Source organism: Anser anser, assembly GCF_964211835.1.
Source record: "Anser anser genome assembly, chromosome: 1".
NCBI lineage: Eukaryota > Metazoa > Chordata > Aves > Anseriformes > Anatidae > Anser > Anser anser.
The window spans coordinates 54499062-54512664 of record NC_139720.1 but is presented as its reverse complement, the minus strand read 5'-3'; the positions used below and the strand labels follow the sequence as shown (position 1 = coordinate 54512664).

The window sequence follows — 13603 nt, the reverse complement described above, 5'->3', positions numbered from 1 at the left end:
CCGGGGCTGGATTTAATTCCTACCGTCTTCGTTTGGTAACTGTGACCTGGTTCTGCACTGACCCTGGGGGGGGCTCTGCTCAGCTGTATGGGCACCCTGGGGGCTCCTCACCCCAGCAGCTGAGGCAGGCGCTGTTGTGCTGCCAGCGCTGCCCAAGTGCAGCCCCCCAGGAGAGCCCCAGGAGCCCCTGAAAAGCTGCAAGTACTCAAAACCAAAGGGGTGTAGGGACTCTGCAGGGCAGGGGCCCTCAGCAAAGGGAGAGGGGCTGAGAGAAACTAGGGCTGGTGGCCAGCAGCAGTGTCCCCAGGCCCTCCCAGCAGCACAGCACAGCAGAGACGTCTTTGAGCACGTGGCTGTTTGGAATTTTTTTAATAAAATGGATTTTTTTTTCAAATATTTGTAACTGAAAAAATAATTCAATTTAAAGATCCATTCTCTCCCCCGTTAACTTGTCACTCTTATCCTTTTCCAGTTGAATACTCGCTCTGGATCCGATGCCCCCAGCACCGTCCCTCTCGGGCGGTGCTGCCCACCCCGCGCCGTTTGCTGCATAGTGGAAGGGAGAGTGCGTGCTAGTCAAATACACATTACAAACAAGTAGTGGTTACAGCAGAAAGATTCAGGATTACATTCAAGGTAGAGGCAGAACATCAGACTTTTTTTTTTCTTTCTTTCTTTTCCCAATGGGTGCAAAACTGTACTTCCAGGGGAATACCTCTTCCAACAAAGAACTATTGAACTATTATTCAAACAAATAATAGTAAGAAAGCAGAGAACTGGGCTAGCCTGCTCTGGGCACGTCTCAGGGAAAAGACCTCTCTGTGATTTCCTGGGACAAGACGCCGTCTTCCCCCTGCCCCTGGCCACGAGGTTTTTGTTTGCTCTCCTGGCAGAAGCCCTTTGTGCAGAGGGGCTCTGGCAGGTTCGCGGGTTTCCTCAGCCAATTTCAAGTACGTTGGGCAAATTATTAAATTCCTACAGGTTTCACGCGTGAAGGTGGGGAGGTAAAGGCGAAGGGGAGCGCCGGGGAGCTCCTCATTTCGCTACCCACCCAGGGGAAGGGTGAAATCGGTAACTGGCGCTGGCACCTCCGCCAGCAAGGAGCGGGGCGCCTGGCCCTGAGCGAGGAGCCAGGGCTGGGACTGCAGGTGGAGTGCTCCCACCGTCCTGCAGGAGCAAATTGCACTTGGATACTTTTATTCTTTATTTACTAATTAATTGCCACTTGGGAATTACTTGTACAAAAGAAATCACACAGCTGGGCTTTGTGGGGGGGCTAAACTTGAGCTCACTGCGGAGTAAAAGGAGCTGATTTTGCGAAGTATGACAAAAAGGCAGCCTCATTTTTTCCCCCTTAGCCTTTAACATCTTGGAGGGAAGAGCCTCCTACCCCATTTCCACCACACCACCATACTTTCCTCGTAAGAAACCACTTGCCTCCTGTGCCCACATGGTCCCATGGCTGGGCAGCTGCCGGGCTGGGGGGGGGGACAGGACATAACACAGCCCTTGCCCAGTCTCCATAATTTTGTGCTGCAAAGAGCACGGCCCCCAGGCAGCCCCGAGCTGCTGGGAGCTCTGCAACAGCATTTCTCCTGCGCTCACTGCTCTACGGCTCCGTACCAGGCTCCTGCCGCCCAGTTCGCTCCAGGAGCAACCACCAAAGTGGTGCAGGGCCAGGGAAGTGATACAGGGAAGGAGCAAGGGGGGATCTCCACCAGTCCCAGTTATTCTGATCTTTATGACAGGACAGGAGCTTAAACAACTGGGGGGCAGAAAGAAGGGCAGCTGCCAGCAGGCTTCCCCGGCAAATGATTAAGTGGCTCCACATGTAGTTAACAAGCAAATAGGGCTCAGGAAAGCAGGCGTTTCACCCCGTTTTCCCTACCCAGCTGCCAGTTTGGCTTCTAATAGTGAATGCGTGCGGGGCTGCCGGTGTACCTGCCCTGCCGCGGGGTGCCCACGCCCCTGCAGCAAGGCCCTCCGGCAGGCACCCGCGGGCTGGGGGACCGGCAGCCTCACGGTGCCGTGACCGGGCAGGCAGCTTGTCCTGCCGCTCCCCGAGCAGAGCCGGCGCCTCCAGCCTCGTGGGCCCACGAGGCGCTGCCCCTCATGCCCCAGCCTGACGTGCCCTGACGCAGCGTGGCCGGAGCCGGGCTCGCCGCGCGGCTGCCGGGGGCTCAGCTGAGCTGCTTCTCTCCTGGGCAGTGCCGTGCTGCGGGACCGCCATCAAACGCAGGCACTGAAGTGCCAGAGAGCGGCAGGGTTGGGATCCCAACACCCCCCTTCCCCGTACAAGCAGTAACAGCGTCACGTCCCCCTCCCCACGCGGCAGCTACCCTGAAGCACCAGCCCGGGGTCCCCGTGGGGCAGAAGCGCGCTGGGCGCAGGGCAGCAGCTCGCAGGGAGCAGCGAGGTTGCTTTTTTTTTTTTTACCTTTTACCTCAAAGGCCTGCAGAGAAGCACTGAGGTTTTGCTGCAGCGGAGCCGAGAGCAGCTGCCCCTTACTTTCTCCCCAGGAAGCCCCCCCCAGTAGCTGCAATCCTGAGCTAGGACGTGCATCGTGCCGCACACCCCACGCCCTTGGGGCAGTGCCTCTTCCCTTCCCTTGCCTGCTGGCCCTGACAGCCTTCCTCGGGGCACGGGCACCGATTTGGAGGTTTGGGGGGGAGCTCCTTACGCTTGAGGCACCTGCTACAGGGAGTAACAGCACAGCTGAAGGCAGGAGAGAGATTGCACGTGGCCCCTAATGATATGTTGCTCGTTGCTAGCTGTGCCCTGCCACACGGTTCCCCAGGACACGCGGCTGCTCTCTTGCCCCTAATCCCACCGCAGGCCGATGCCCTGCTCAGCCCCGGGGGGCTGGGGACGAGGGGTGCCTGAAGGCTGGGCTCCAGGCACAGCCAGAGGTCCGGGGGCAGCGATGGACAGATTTAACACACAAGGATCTGGATTTTAGCACCTTAAAAAAAAAAAAAAAAAACAAACAACCAAAAAACAGAACCGTTTTCGCAGCCCAAAGCAAGTGAAGCAGCAGGCAGGCCTCTGCCAAGCTCAGCAGTATTTGGGAAACCAGCTTAGACAGTACCAGGCCGGTGGGAAACCCTGGTTTCCTTTGGCTACATTGGGAAAAGCTGCCTGCTCTGCCCAGCTCCCCGCAGCCCTGCGGCAGACCAGACCCTCCCCGACAGCCTCCTGTTGAACAGCCAGCCGTGCCGTGCCGGGCCGGGCCGGGCCGTGCCGGGGCTGCGCAAGGCCCTTGAGCTGCCGTCCCAGCAAGGAGCGGGTGCTGCTTTTGGGATGGGCTCGGGACCAATCCTGCCACGTCCTGCAGCAAGGCGTGAGGGAACTCGTGCCCGGCGCGCTGCTCCTGCGGGGAGGGAGAGGGGCTGCCGGCCCCCTTCTCACCCGAGCTGGCCCAGGCTGCACGGAGAGGCCGCCAGCCCCGGAGCTGCAGCCTCCCTGGCCTGCCCCGCTGCCAGCCTCGTGCAGGAAGGACACTGTTGGGGGAGGAGTACAAATACTAGGAGCGCCTTTCTTTTTTTTTTGTTGCTGTGGGGTTTTTTTTTGTGGTTTTTTTTTTTTTTTTTGGTTGACTGGCCTCTTCCCCCTGCATGCCCGTGCCCTCCCACACCCGTTCCCTTCAGTCTCTGCTCACAGAGTTACAAGCACGAATCCCAGTGCAGCTGCAGATCATGTCCATCAAGGAAGTCTGTGGAAAAGAGGCTGGGAGCCGCGGTGCTGAGGGGAGCCAGGCTCATGACGGACCCCCCCGGCAGCTCCAGCCAGTCCATGCTGTCCAAGTTAGCCTCAGCCAGATCCAGGGCTATGCCCCCGGCCGGCTCGTGAGCAAAGTGCAATTCCGAGGTGTCCATAGGTGAAGGCGGGTGGTCCAGGATGGCCGAGCTGCTCAGCATCTCACTGTGGAGGTCATCAATCAGGGACAGGGGCTCCGGCCCGTCGTGGCCTGCCGTCAGCAGCGGGAGGCCGGTGCTGCTCTCCAGGAAGTCCTCCAGCCGGCCCACGGGCACCGGCTGCCCCAGGGAGCCCGGCACCGCCAGCTCCGAGGAATGGTGGCTGCTGGGCGGCGAGGAGCAGGCGGGGGCCGCGGGTGGGTCTTTTCCAGCTGGGGACGACTGCTCCTTGAAGTCAGCAGAAATCTCTGTGCAGGGAGCAAACGCGCAGGGCAGCGTGAGGAGAAGCTCGGCCGAACGGCGGCAGGATCCCTCCCACCCAGCCGGGACCCCGCGCTGAGCCCCCGCTGACCACAGACGGGACAAGGAGGCTCTGCCTGTGCCTGCGCTCGGCTTGCTGAAGGGGTTTGCAGCTCGCCCCCGGGGAATTCAAGCTCTGGCCAGTATCGCAGAAAAGATGCGCCCGGCTCTGATGCAGCAGAGCCACCATTTTAATCATACTCATGCCCGGCTGACGTCTCCCTGGGTGCCTTAATGACTGCCAGGGACACGGGAGCAAAGAGCCATGACAGCCGCTCCCGGCAGCGCTCCGTCATTTCCAGGCTCAAGCCCAAAGGCTGGGAAGTGCTGCCTCGTCTCCTTACCTCCACTCTCTATGAGGATATCGAACAGGTCATCCATCTGCTGGCTGGAGCAGCCGTTCTCCTGGGGAGGAAGAGGGACGGATTAGCTTCCTAGGTACCAGGGATGGGGCTGTTACCGCACGAGGAGCACCCAGAGGCACGGCACCAGAACCTCCGTAACCCCAGGCCGTTACTGGACGGGAAGGTGCAGTCAGCAGCTGCTCTGTGAACCAGGCAGTGAGCAGCTGGGATCTCTGCCGGTGTGTTGGGATCTTCCCCAAACCCTCCAGAAGGCATTTGGATAGGAAGGCTCAGAAAGGGAGAGTTTTTGTCTCCGTTCTCTTTTACTGGCCCAGATCAGGCATCTAAGGGGATTCGCAACAGCAACCTTTCACCTGCTCGCCAAGGAAAACAGGAGAAGAACTGCTCTCACCTGGGCCTTTGGCTGTTGCTTCATGGCCTCTTCATAGCCTGGTGGCTCTTTCATTGGGACCGAGGGGACAGGGAGAGGAGGCGGAGGAGTTCCAAAAAGCGACGTGTGCTGCTGCTGCTGCTGCTGCTGCTCCAGGTCCATGTGGGATGGGGAGGGGGCAGCAGGAGAGCCAGGCTGGGATGAGGGCTGTTCAGAGCAAAGGCAGAAGGAACGATCAGGGGAAAGCTCACGGCTGCTTTGAGAGACCATCGCCCCCCCTGCCCCCCTTGCTGAGCGCTGCACCGTGCTGCTCCCAGCAGCCTGGCTCCTTCCGTGTGCTCTGTGCGCTACGCGCTGACTGCGGGGGAGTGCGGCAGACTTCCCCTCCCTTTCAGCTGGAAATCTCTCGCTGGTATTTTTAATACCGAAGCAACCACGCCACAAACCACCAACAGGCTGCTCCTGGATGGGGAGAGCTCCATCCGTCCAAGTGGGGGAACTCCTCTAGGACGCTGGAGAGAGAAGGCATTTCCCTTGCTTTGTTCAGCCTCCTCCGCACACACGACAGAGCCAGGACCTCTCTTTTCCCCCACCTCTCTCTCCCTGCAGTGCCTGCTTTGGCGACACGATCAGGCCTCACAGGCAGCAAATTTCACAGCCCGAGGGTGGGCGGAGAGCACCAAAGCACTCAGCAGTACCAGAGATCTCCAAAGGAAACCCCAAGTGTTGCAGGAAGCGGTGCTGGTGACTCAGCTTTACCAGATGAATCAGCACACAACTGCCCATACGAAATGTTCAAGTGTGGCTCAGGGCTCTGCAGGGGTTGTGAGCGATCCAACCGGAGTTTGCTCTGCCAGAGCAGCGATCCCCAGAGAGCAGCCCAATGGTGGTTTGAGCGTACTGAAGCTCTTCCCCATCCTGCTTTCCCTGGAAAGCACGTCATCTGCTCTGAGGCCTGCGTGGAGAGGAGCAACCCCTGCTGGCAGAGCTGCTCTGGGGTCTGCTCTCCACGTGAGAGGGGCTGGAAACTGGCGTTGTGGCAGAGGCCACTGGGATGTGCTGGGCGGTACCTTTTCTGGCACACTGGGTTGGCCGGCCTTGCCAGGAGCACCAGTTTTCAGGGACCCTTTGTGGAAACCGTTGAGGAAGAAGGGCTGCAGGTTTGGAGGTGCTGAGAAAGACAGTATGGTGTGGGGCTGCTGCCCTGTGACCACCTGCAGGCCTGGCTTCTGACCCTACAGGGAGGCAAAAGGATTAGGAGAGTCACTACAGGTGCCTCCGCAGCACGCGAGCTGAGGGAGTCTGAGGGGAAATGGTGCCTTCATTTACCTTCTGCTTTTCCACAAAGTCTCAAAGTGAGCCAAGGCACCGACTCTTTGCAAAGTGGACATCCCACTCTGACTGCACTAGGAAGGGCTCCTATCTTCACATCCTTTCTAGGACCTGACCCAGAAACGATCCTCCAAGCTCTAAAAACTCTTCATAGAAGTATTTCTCTCTCTTATCTTAATTACATGTTAAAGAGCGAGCTAAGTCATCCCTGATGTGGGCTAGAAAAGGAGGAGATGCACAGCAGGGGCTCTTTAGGGCTGTCACTCGGAGGAGGGGGAAAGGCAGAGGTGCTCTCTTTCTTGATCCCGCATTGCACTTCACAAAGACATAATTAACAGGTATGCTGAAGGCACGAGAACAGAAATACAGCATGTTCATCTCTACCAGACAGTAAAGGCCACATCCTTTTGCCCTTCTCAAAGCTGAGACGCCACATTCAGCAGCAAAGATCCTGCCCACACCACCCTCTGGCAGCTCTCTCCGTGCAGTAACCACCTCTTCATTTCAGCAGCACTCCTTCAAGAACTGGGGACACCGCTGCGAACCAAGGCTGCCTGCTCTGGCCTGTCATCATTTTTAATTGACAGAAAGCTCCTGTCTGAAACACCAGGTGGTATTCTGTCCAGCTGCAGGAGAAGGTGCTGGGAGACCTCACTTGCTGTGATGATGGTCTCTGAGCACGACTCCGTGTGTGTGTGTGCTCCCCTCCCACCCCTGCTACAAACCCTGGCAGCAGGCAAAGGAAAACAAGGAAGAAACGCGAGCAGGCAGCAAGCTACCTTTCTGACAGGTTGGTTTAGTCCTCGGGGCTGCTGCTGCTGCTTCTGCTGCTGCGTGGGCTGCTGCTGCTGCTGCTTCTGCTGCGTGGGCTGCTGAGGAGTGCTTGCAGGTAGCTGACACTGCGGTTGGCTGGAAGTTTTAGCGGGCGATGATTGTACTCTCTGGAAAGAAGAGGGTATCGGTGAGAAGCTGTTCCCCAGGCCCAACACGGAGCAAGGCTCGTGTTTCTTACAGGGTGTATGAAGTCTGGCTTCCCTCACTCTTTAACTTTAGGAAATTCAGTCAACCGTTCCGTTTCACCAAGCTGAGAAATCAAACTGGGGTGGGATTCTGTGTCCTAAACGAGGTGCTGGTGCCACTCTAACTCCCTGGGCTCCAGGACTTCCCTCAGGGGCTGGCAGACCTAACACAGGACCTATCCCTGACCCGGGCCTTTCTGGAGCAGCAGCTGGAGTTCAGGTGAGAAACCCTGCGCTGCGCGGGGTGACACACTGCTGACGTTTGGCTGACTTGCATCTCACCTGCTACGCAGCAAGCGCAGCCGGTCACTGACGGTGGATGCTGCCACTTGCCCTGCTGAAGGTGCAAGAGATGTGGCAGCACAGAATGGAAATTTTCTCTGATACCACGGAGGATGCTGGAGTTTAACTTATGCCATAAAACATGTTTATCTCTTCCTGGAAGAAGCACTCAGAACGCTTCTGTTAAGTGCTGGATTCATGCCAAGAGGGGAATAGTGTGCATCATCGCTGATGAAAGGCTCCACTAGCACTGAAATATTGACATGCATTAAAACAAAGAGCAGTCAAAAAGCAGAATGTCTGTTCTCAGGGCCTGATTTCAGCTCTCAGTAGACAAGGTGATCTATCGATCACTCTGACTGCAATCTCTCCAATAAGAACAAGAGGTGAAATACACCCTGTTTTTTCTAATACCACAGGCACAGTTCCTTCAAAAAGTAGCCGAATGTGGCAGCAAACCTTTGTCCTCCAAGCCCAAGATCCTGCCTGACTAAAGGCAGAACAACAGGAGTGCTGAACAGCCCGTTATGCACAGTCAGTTGTGCACTGCTGCACACAGCTCATCATTGCCAAATTCCTCTCTTTTTGGTGAAGATTTACTTACACCGTTCTGTTCTGCAAAGCCAGGAACTGTCATAGCAAGCAACTCGACCATTTCTTTTAGTATTTACTGAACTGAATTCCCAATGTACAAAGTCATCCTATGGTAACCTGGACCCTAGGGATGGGACCCAAGCCTCGCCTACCTGCAAGGCCGGGCAGCTACTGCCTGCCTTCCCGTGGGGCGAGAGGCCCTGCCTCTCGGCGCTCTGCTTGGTCACGGTGAGCACGATGTGGGTCCCGGTGGAGTCGGTGATGAGGGTGGGGGGCGGGCTGCCCTTGATCAGGTCGCTCAGGGCGCTCCCTTGCTGGCCAAGGAAGAGCCGCGGGCTGTGGGACTGGCACGGCGGCTCTGCTTCCGCGGCTGGCACCTCCTGCTTCACCATCACGGCTTTCTTTGGCACTGGGCTTGGATTCGAAGTGTCCATTTGGCTAGCGGCTGGTGCGGGGCTGAATTGGTCGGTTTGGCCACTGGATGGCTTTGCGGACTGGCAGCTCAGGAAACCGTTCTCGCTCTTCACCTGGATGCCGAAGGCTGCTGGGCTGGAGGCAAGGGCTGCTCTTTCTCCCGCAGCCGCTGGGGCCGGTAGTGACTGCTGAGAGCGCTTCTCCTGCTCCAGCTGTAGTCTGAGCATCTCGACCAGCTGCTGCTTCTGCTTCAGCATGCGGGTGAGTTCCTCGATCTGCTTGTCCTTCTCCTGCAGCATCTGGTCCTTGTCCCTAACTTCTGCATCTCTGCTGTTACCAGTGCTGCACCGCTCTGACCTGGGTGCCGCGTTTACGCTGCAGGAGGAAGGCTTGGAGCTTTCTTCCTTCACCAGAAACTGCACTGGAGAGGCCTGCAGGGTGAGCTGGGTCAGGGGTGAGGTCACCATCTCTCCAAAGGTGTCTCCGGTGGCCGAGTTCTCGTCCCCCGTGCTCATCTGCGAGCGCTCAGAAGGAGTGGGAGAAACGGGAGGAGTCGAGCCCGTGCTGCCGAACTTCATCACGCCGCCACCGGTGACTGTGGCCACGACCACTTCTGCTGGTGCAATGCCCGTGGTGACCAGGGCTGGCCCCGTGCTCAGCCTGGCGGCAGGGAAGGCCACCACCACTTCGGCAGCTTTGGGGAGAATGGCTGCAGCGCTGGGCTTGGGAGTGGGGGTGGTTGGGCCGGCCGCACCGTTCTGCTCTTGGTAGGCTCTGAGACGCTCGATCAGGTCCGTCTTTGTGCCCGAGACAGGCAAGGCCCTCAGCTTCAGCTCCTGCTTCAGCTCTGCCACCTGATGGGGGGGGAAAGAGGGCAACATTAAGACAGCACGCGCCATCACCAGAACGACTGTTAACAGCTACCAGAGCCACAGGGAAAGGGCCAAGCGACCCCCTGCAGGCCAACACGCCCGCACCTCCGGTACGAACCGCAGGGCAGCAACGCCAGCCCTTATCATCAGCTCCTGCCAGCTCTGCTCTGGGGCAGCAACATTGCTCAGTGTTGACTCCTCACTGAAAATGGCCAAAAAAAAAACGGGCCGTGCAGTTTCACAGGACTGCCAGCAGCACCAACTTTACCTTCATCTCATCTAGGTTGGCAGGGAGAGGGCCTGGCTTGCCCACTGCAGCGTTACTGTTCTGTCGCATCAGCCCGCCGGAACCGGAGGATACTGAAGAGGCGCTACTGACCGTGGCAGAGAGATTGCGTACGGCAGGGGCACTGGCACCACTCTGCTGCTCTCCTGGAGGCCTGCAGCGAAAGAGAAGCCACAGGCATCAAAACCGAGGTGGAAAGGCACTGGAGGCCCTCAGTGCACGAGAAGCCAACCAAGAGGATCTAGGTATCTACGTCAACAATCACACACGTTCAGAAACACAAGTGCCACCCCAGACATGAAAGCACACCGATGCTTTTGGCTAGATCCATCCTCCTGACACTGGCCCTTTTTGAGGCCCACTGTAACCCAAGACTCACGCCTCACACCCAGAACACGATTTGTTGATAACAGCACTGGGCAAGCACGTCCCTCCTAAGAGAGAGCTGGCGTTTTGGACCCATACTTTGGTGGAGCTGGCAGGATGGTCTGGTAGTTGTAGTGCTGCTGCTGCTGCTGGTTGAGGATCTGAAGCTGGAGAAAGAGTTGCTGCTGCTGCAGTATTTTGGCATAGGATGAATCCATGGGAGGAGCTCCCTTGTCCTGCTTTTGGTCCGGGGGGATATACTGATGATATTTAAGCTTCTTGACTTTCGGCTTCAACTCCTTGGCTTTCTTACTGCGCTGAGACTTCTCACTAGTAGACTTGGGCTGGCTTTGCTATTCGGAAGAAAAAGAGGAAGCAAATAAGAATGGAAACACTGAAATAACACCCCAGGTAAACCAGAAAGCACGCTGGGGTTTTTGTTTGAAAATTCTCCATATTTGACCTCAGGGTCTTTCCATGCTTCTCTAACTCAGGCAATACTACAGCCACAGCACCCACAGGAGCTTCGCAGCACCGTGAAGACAGCTCACAGAAAGGTGGCCGTTCATCTTGTCCAGCATGCCAGACCACTTGTCCATCCAGGGCAGAGTCAGTGTCTCTTCTTAAAGGTAATACTGATTTGGTTCAAAACATTTTGCATTCGGGACCCATTTTACAGAAGGTGAACAGCTCACGGACCAGAAGAACCTCTTAAATAGGTTACAGATAGGATCAGAGGAAGACACGGGTGAGTGTATAAGCCTTCCTTTCTTAGTGTCTGTTAACATAACACTTTCCACTCCAAACCCGCTTCAGAGTAACCATCTTACTTTCTTTCAGACTACACCAATGAAGAAATCATCCAAAACCGTACCTTAATGAGCGTCGGTGGGGGCTTGGCAGCAGGAAGAGCCGCTCCATTGGTAAGACTAGGGGGCAGGAGAGGCGGAGGTGGCAGAGGCGGGGGGGGCTGTTCGGGTAGGAAAAGTGTTTCATTGGAGTCTGCACTGATCTGCAATTGGGATGTACCCTGCAGGAACAGAGAAAGGCATAATGCACACACATACAAGGAAGGAAGTACCTTAACAGGGTGCTGGGAAGTGCCCACTTAAAGGGCAACAGCACAAGTTTCACGTCAGTAATTAGACTCCTTTAACCCACTCCTTCAGTTGTTCCTGAGAAGCAGCACAACTTCTCAGGGCAGAAAAGGAATCAAAATCCTACACCTGTATCCCCCAGCTTTGCCTGCCAGCACTGGTTGCACAAACCCAGGCTGCATCACCAAATAATGGCTGTCCCCCTTCCCCTCCCAGCACCACTACAGGGACTTCTGAATAACCAGAGGGCATCATCGGTGCCACACAGGGCTAAGACCCCTCGTGAAATCTCACAGACTGTGCTCCACCAGGGATCTCTCGGCCTCACGTTTCAGGATCCTCTGCCACAAATCAGCAGTGGCTGTGAAGCTCCAAGGCACTGCAGGAGGCCCCCACGTTCTCACCTGAGCTAGTGATGTGCCAGTGGTGCTAGGGAGAGGCTCACAAATCCGGGAGTCCATCGGCGATGGGACAGACCCCTGGGACTCATGGCTGGCTGGCTGTTCGGGGGAGAGGGCATCACTGCTGTCCTCGTCAAAGGAGGAATTGTCTGCAACCTTTGGGTAGTTCACCTGTCCAACTGAAAATACAAACACCGACTGTGGGCTTCAGAAGGGAATAAGAAATTATTTCACTTGCCACTAGATGTTTCATAAAGATACTGGAGGCGTGGAGAGAGTTGTGTCTGAATAGCGCTTAAAGCAACAGCTAAGAATGAGAGAGTGAAGCCCAAATTGGATCCATTTAAAGTGTTTACATTCATCTCTGCTATCAGTAGAATAAAACGATGCTATCAGTAGAATAAAACAATGCTGGGGTGAACCAGCAAGACAAGATCAGGAAGTACAACATCAGCTACTTAACCCTGCCCAAACCCAGAACTGTGGGATCAGCAAACGATCAGCCCACTTGCTGATCATTTGGCACCACGGAAAAAGAAGGTCAAACAGTTTAAGGCTGCGTCATGGTTTCTTTGGTGTTCATCCTAGGTGGTGGAAGATAGAATCACTCTTCAAGACAGAATCCCAAACTGTCCTCCAGTCTTATAAGCAGCAAGGGCTATGGATTAAGAGGGGCCCTGACTGCCCTTAGCATTTCTGTCTGCCTGCATGTCCCACAAGCAGCGATTTATCTCAAAGTAATCCTGGTAAGCAGGAATCATTCGCACCTAACATAAGAACAACCGAAATCCAGGGAGATGCGATATTCTCAAAGTCAGAAGGAAGCCACATCTCTTAACGCTCCAGTTCACAAATTCACTTTTTCTCTTCCAAAACCATTTCTGGTGCAGTAGCGAAGCCAGGCCCTCCCACAGCACTGTCCTTTTTGTTTTTCATGATAAGTATGCAGCCCTGCTCACAGTTGTGTCCCATTTGTCTTTAAAGTAGCTGTGTGTGTTTGAGGGGACGAATAACCACAGACACACGCAGACTGCTCAGCCTAGGGAGATGGGAAAGAGCACTGCTGAGGCAGTGGGCAGGCTACTCCTCGGCATTCCTTTCAGCCCTTGGAATGGCACTGGCATGATTTACATCTGTTCTGGTTTATTTTTAAAGGGGTTGAATTCTCTGAAGTTTGTAAGTTCACAGACAGCTTTTGTTTCATCACACCTGTTTGTATTCTGTCTCCTCTCCCTGATCTGAGTCTGTCAGTGGGTTCTCCCTGACCAAGGTTGCTGATGTGTTATACCCAGAGAGATTTTCAAGGAGAGAATGCAGGGAATGCAATCTACAGCAGTCTTTCAAGCCTTTAGGGAATGCAAAGACTTTCATATTATTCCGGGATGTCCACACTCATAATTTAATGACCACAGACATAATTTAATGACTCTGTACTACTATCTGTGCCAGAGGGAGTTTTGTTTTTCAGAATCCTGGGGGCTGAAAGGCTGTGATTCTGCAACAGGAAAACAAGACCAATGATGGGATCACACTCCCTCAAGCAGGAAGGTGAAATGACAGGAAATCACAGCCACCTGTGGGCAACACCTTCCACAAAGATCCTCCTCTGGCCTCACCTATAATGGCTTCCTTCAGGCTGGATTCCACAGGCAAGATGTTCTTCTCCACCAGCTCCATGGGACCTGGCCTCTGCGCTATCTTCTCATTGAGGTCATCTGCCAGTCTGGCTCTCTTTAGCTTCAGCTGCTTAGCCTGCAAGGAGGGTTCGGCCGAGGTCTCTGCTCAGGGGAAAGTAAATAAAATGGCATCGGTCCAGCAACGGTCAACCTATGCACTTTAGCAGTATTTCACTTCTGTTCAGAAAGGTAACTGTAGGTAACGGTAGGTAACTGCATAGGAAAATAATTGCAGATATCACTAGGTAACCACACGGTAAAGATATTACAGATATATTATAGATATTACATATACTGAAGTTATAAAGGTACTAT

General features: G+C 55.3%; 1 protein-coding gene across 1 annotated transcript in view; it reads right to left on the bottom strand.

Annotated features, from left to right (window-relative positions):
* Nucleotides 1–340: 340 nt before the first annotated feature.
* The window catches only part of MRTFA (myocardin related transcription factor A), an 80969-nt gene continuing 67706 nt past the window's right edge, over nucleotides 341–13603 (bottom strand). The window contains exons 6-16 of the mRNA XM_083835230.1: nucleotides 13229–13390; nucleotides 11616–11791; nucleotides 10989–11144; nucleotides 10214–10467; nucleotides 9731–9902; nucleotides 8329–9444; nucleotides 7061–7222; nucleotides 6020–6184; nucleotides 4971–5156; nucleotides 4559–4619; nucleotides 341–4162 (exon numbers count right to left, since the gene is read on the bottom strand). Coding sequence (XP_083691356.1) covers nucleotides 3663–4162; nucleotides 4559–4619; nucleotides 4971–5156; nucleotides 6020–6184; nucleotides 7061–7222; nucleotides 8329–9444; nucleotides 9731–9902; nucleotides 10214–10467; nucleotides 10989–11144; nucleotides 11616–11791; nucleotides 13229–13390 — 3110 coding nt within the window. The 3' untranslated portion in view covers nucleotides 341–3662. The remainder of the gene's footprint in view (nucleotides 4163–4558; nucleotides 4620–4970; nucleotides 5157–6019; nucleotides 6185–7060; nucleotides 7223–8328; nucleotides 9445–9730; nucleotides 9903–10213; nucleotides 10468–10988; nucleotides 11145–11615; nucleotides 11792–13228; nucleotides 13391–13603) is intronic.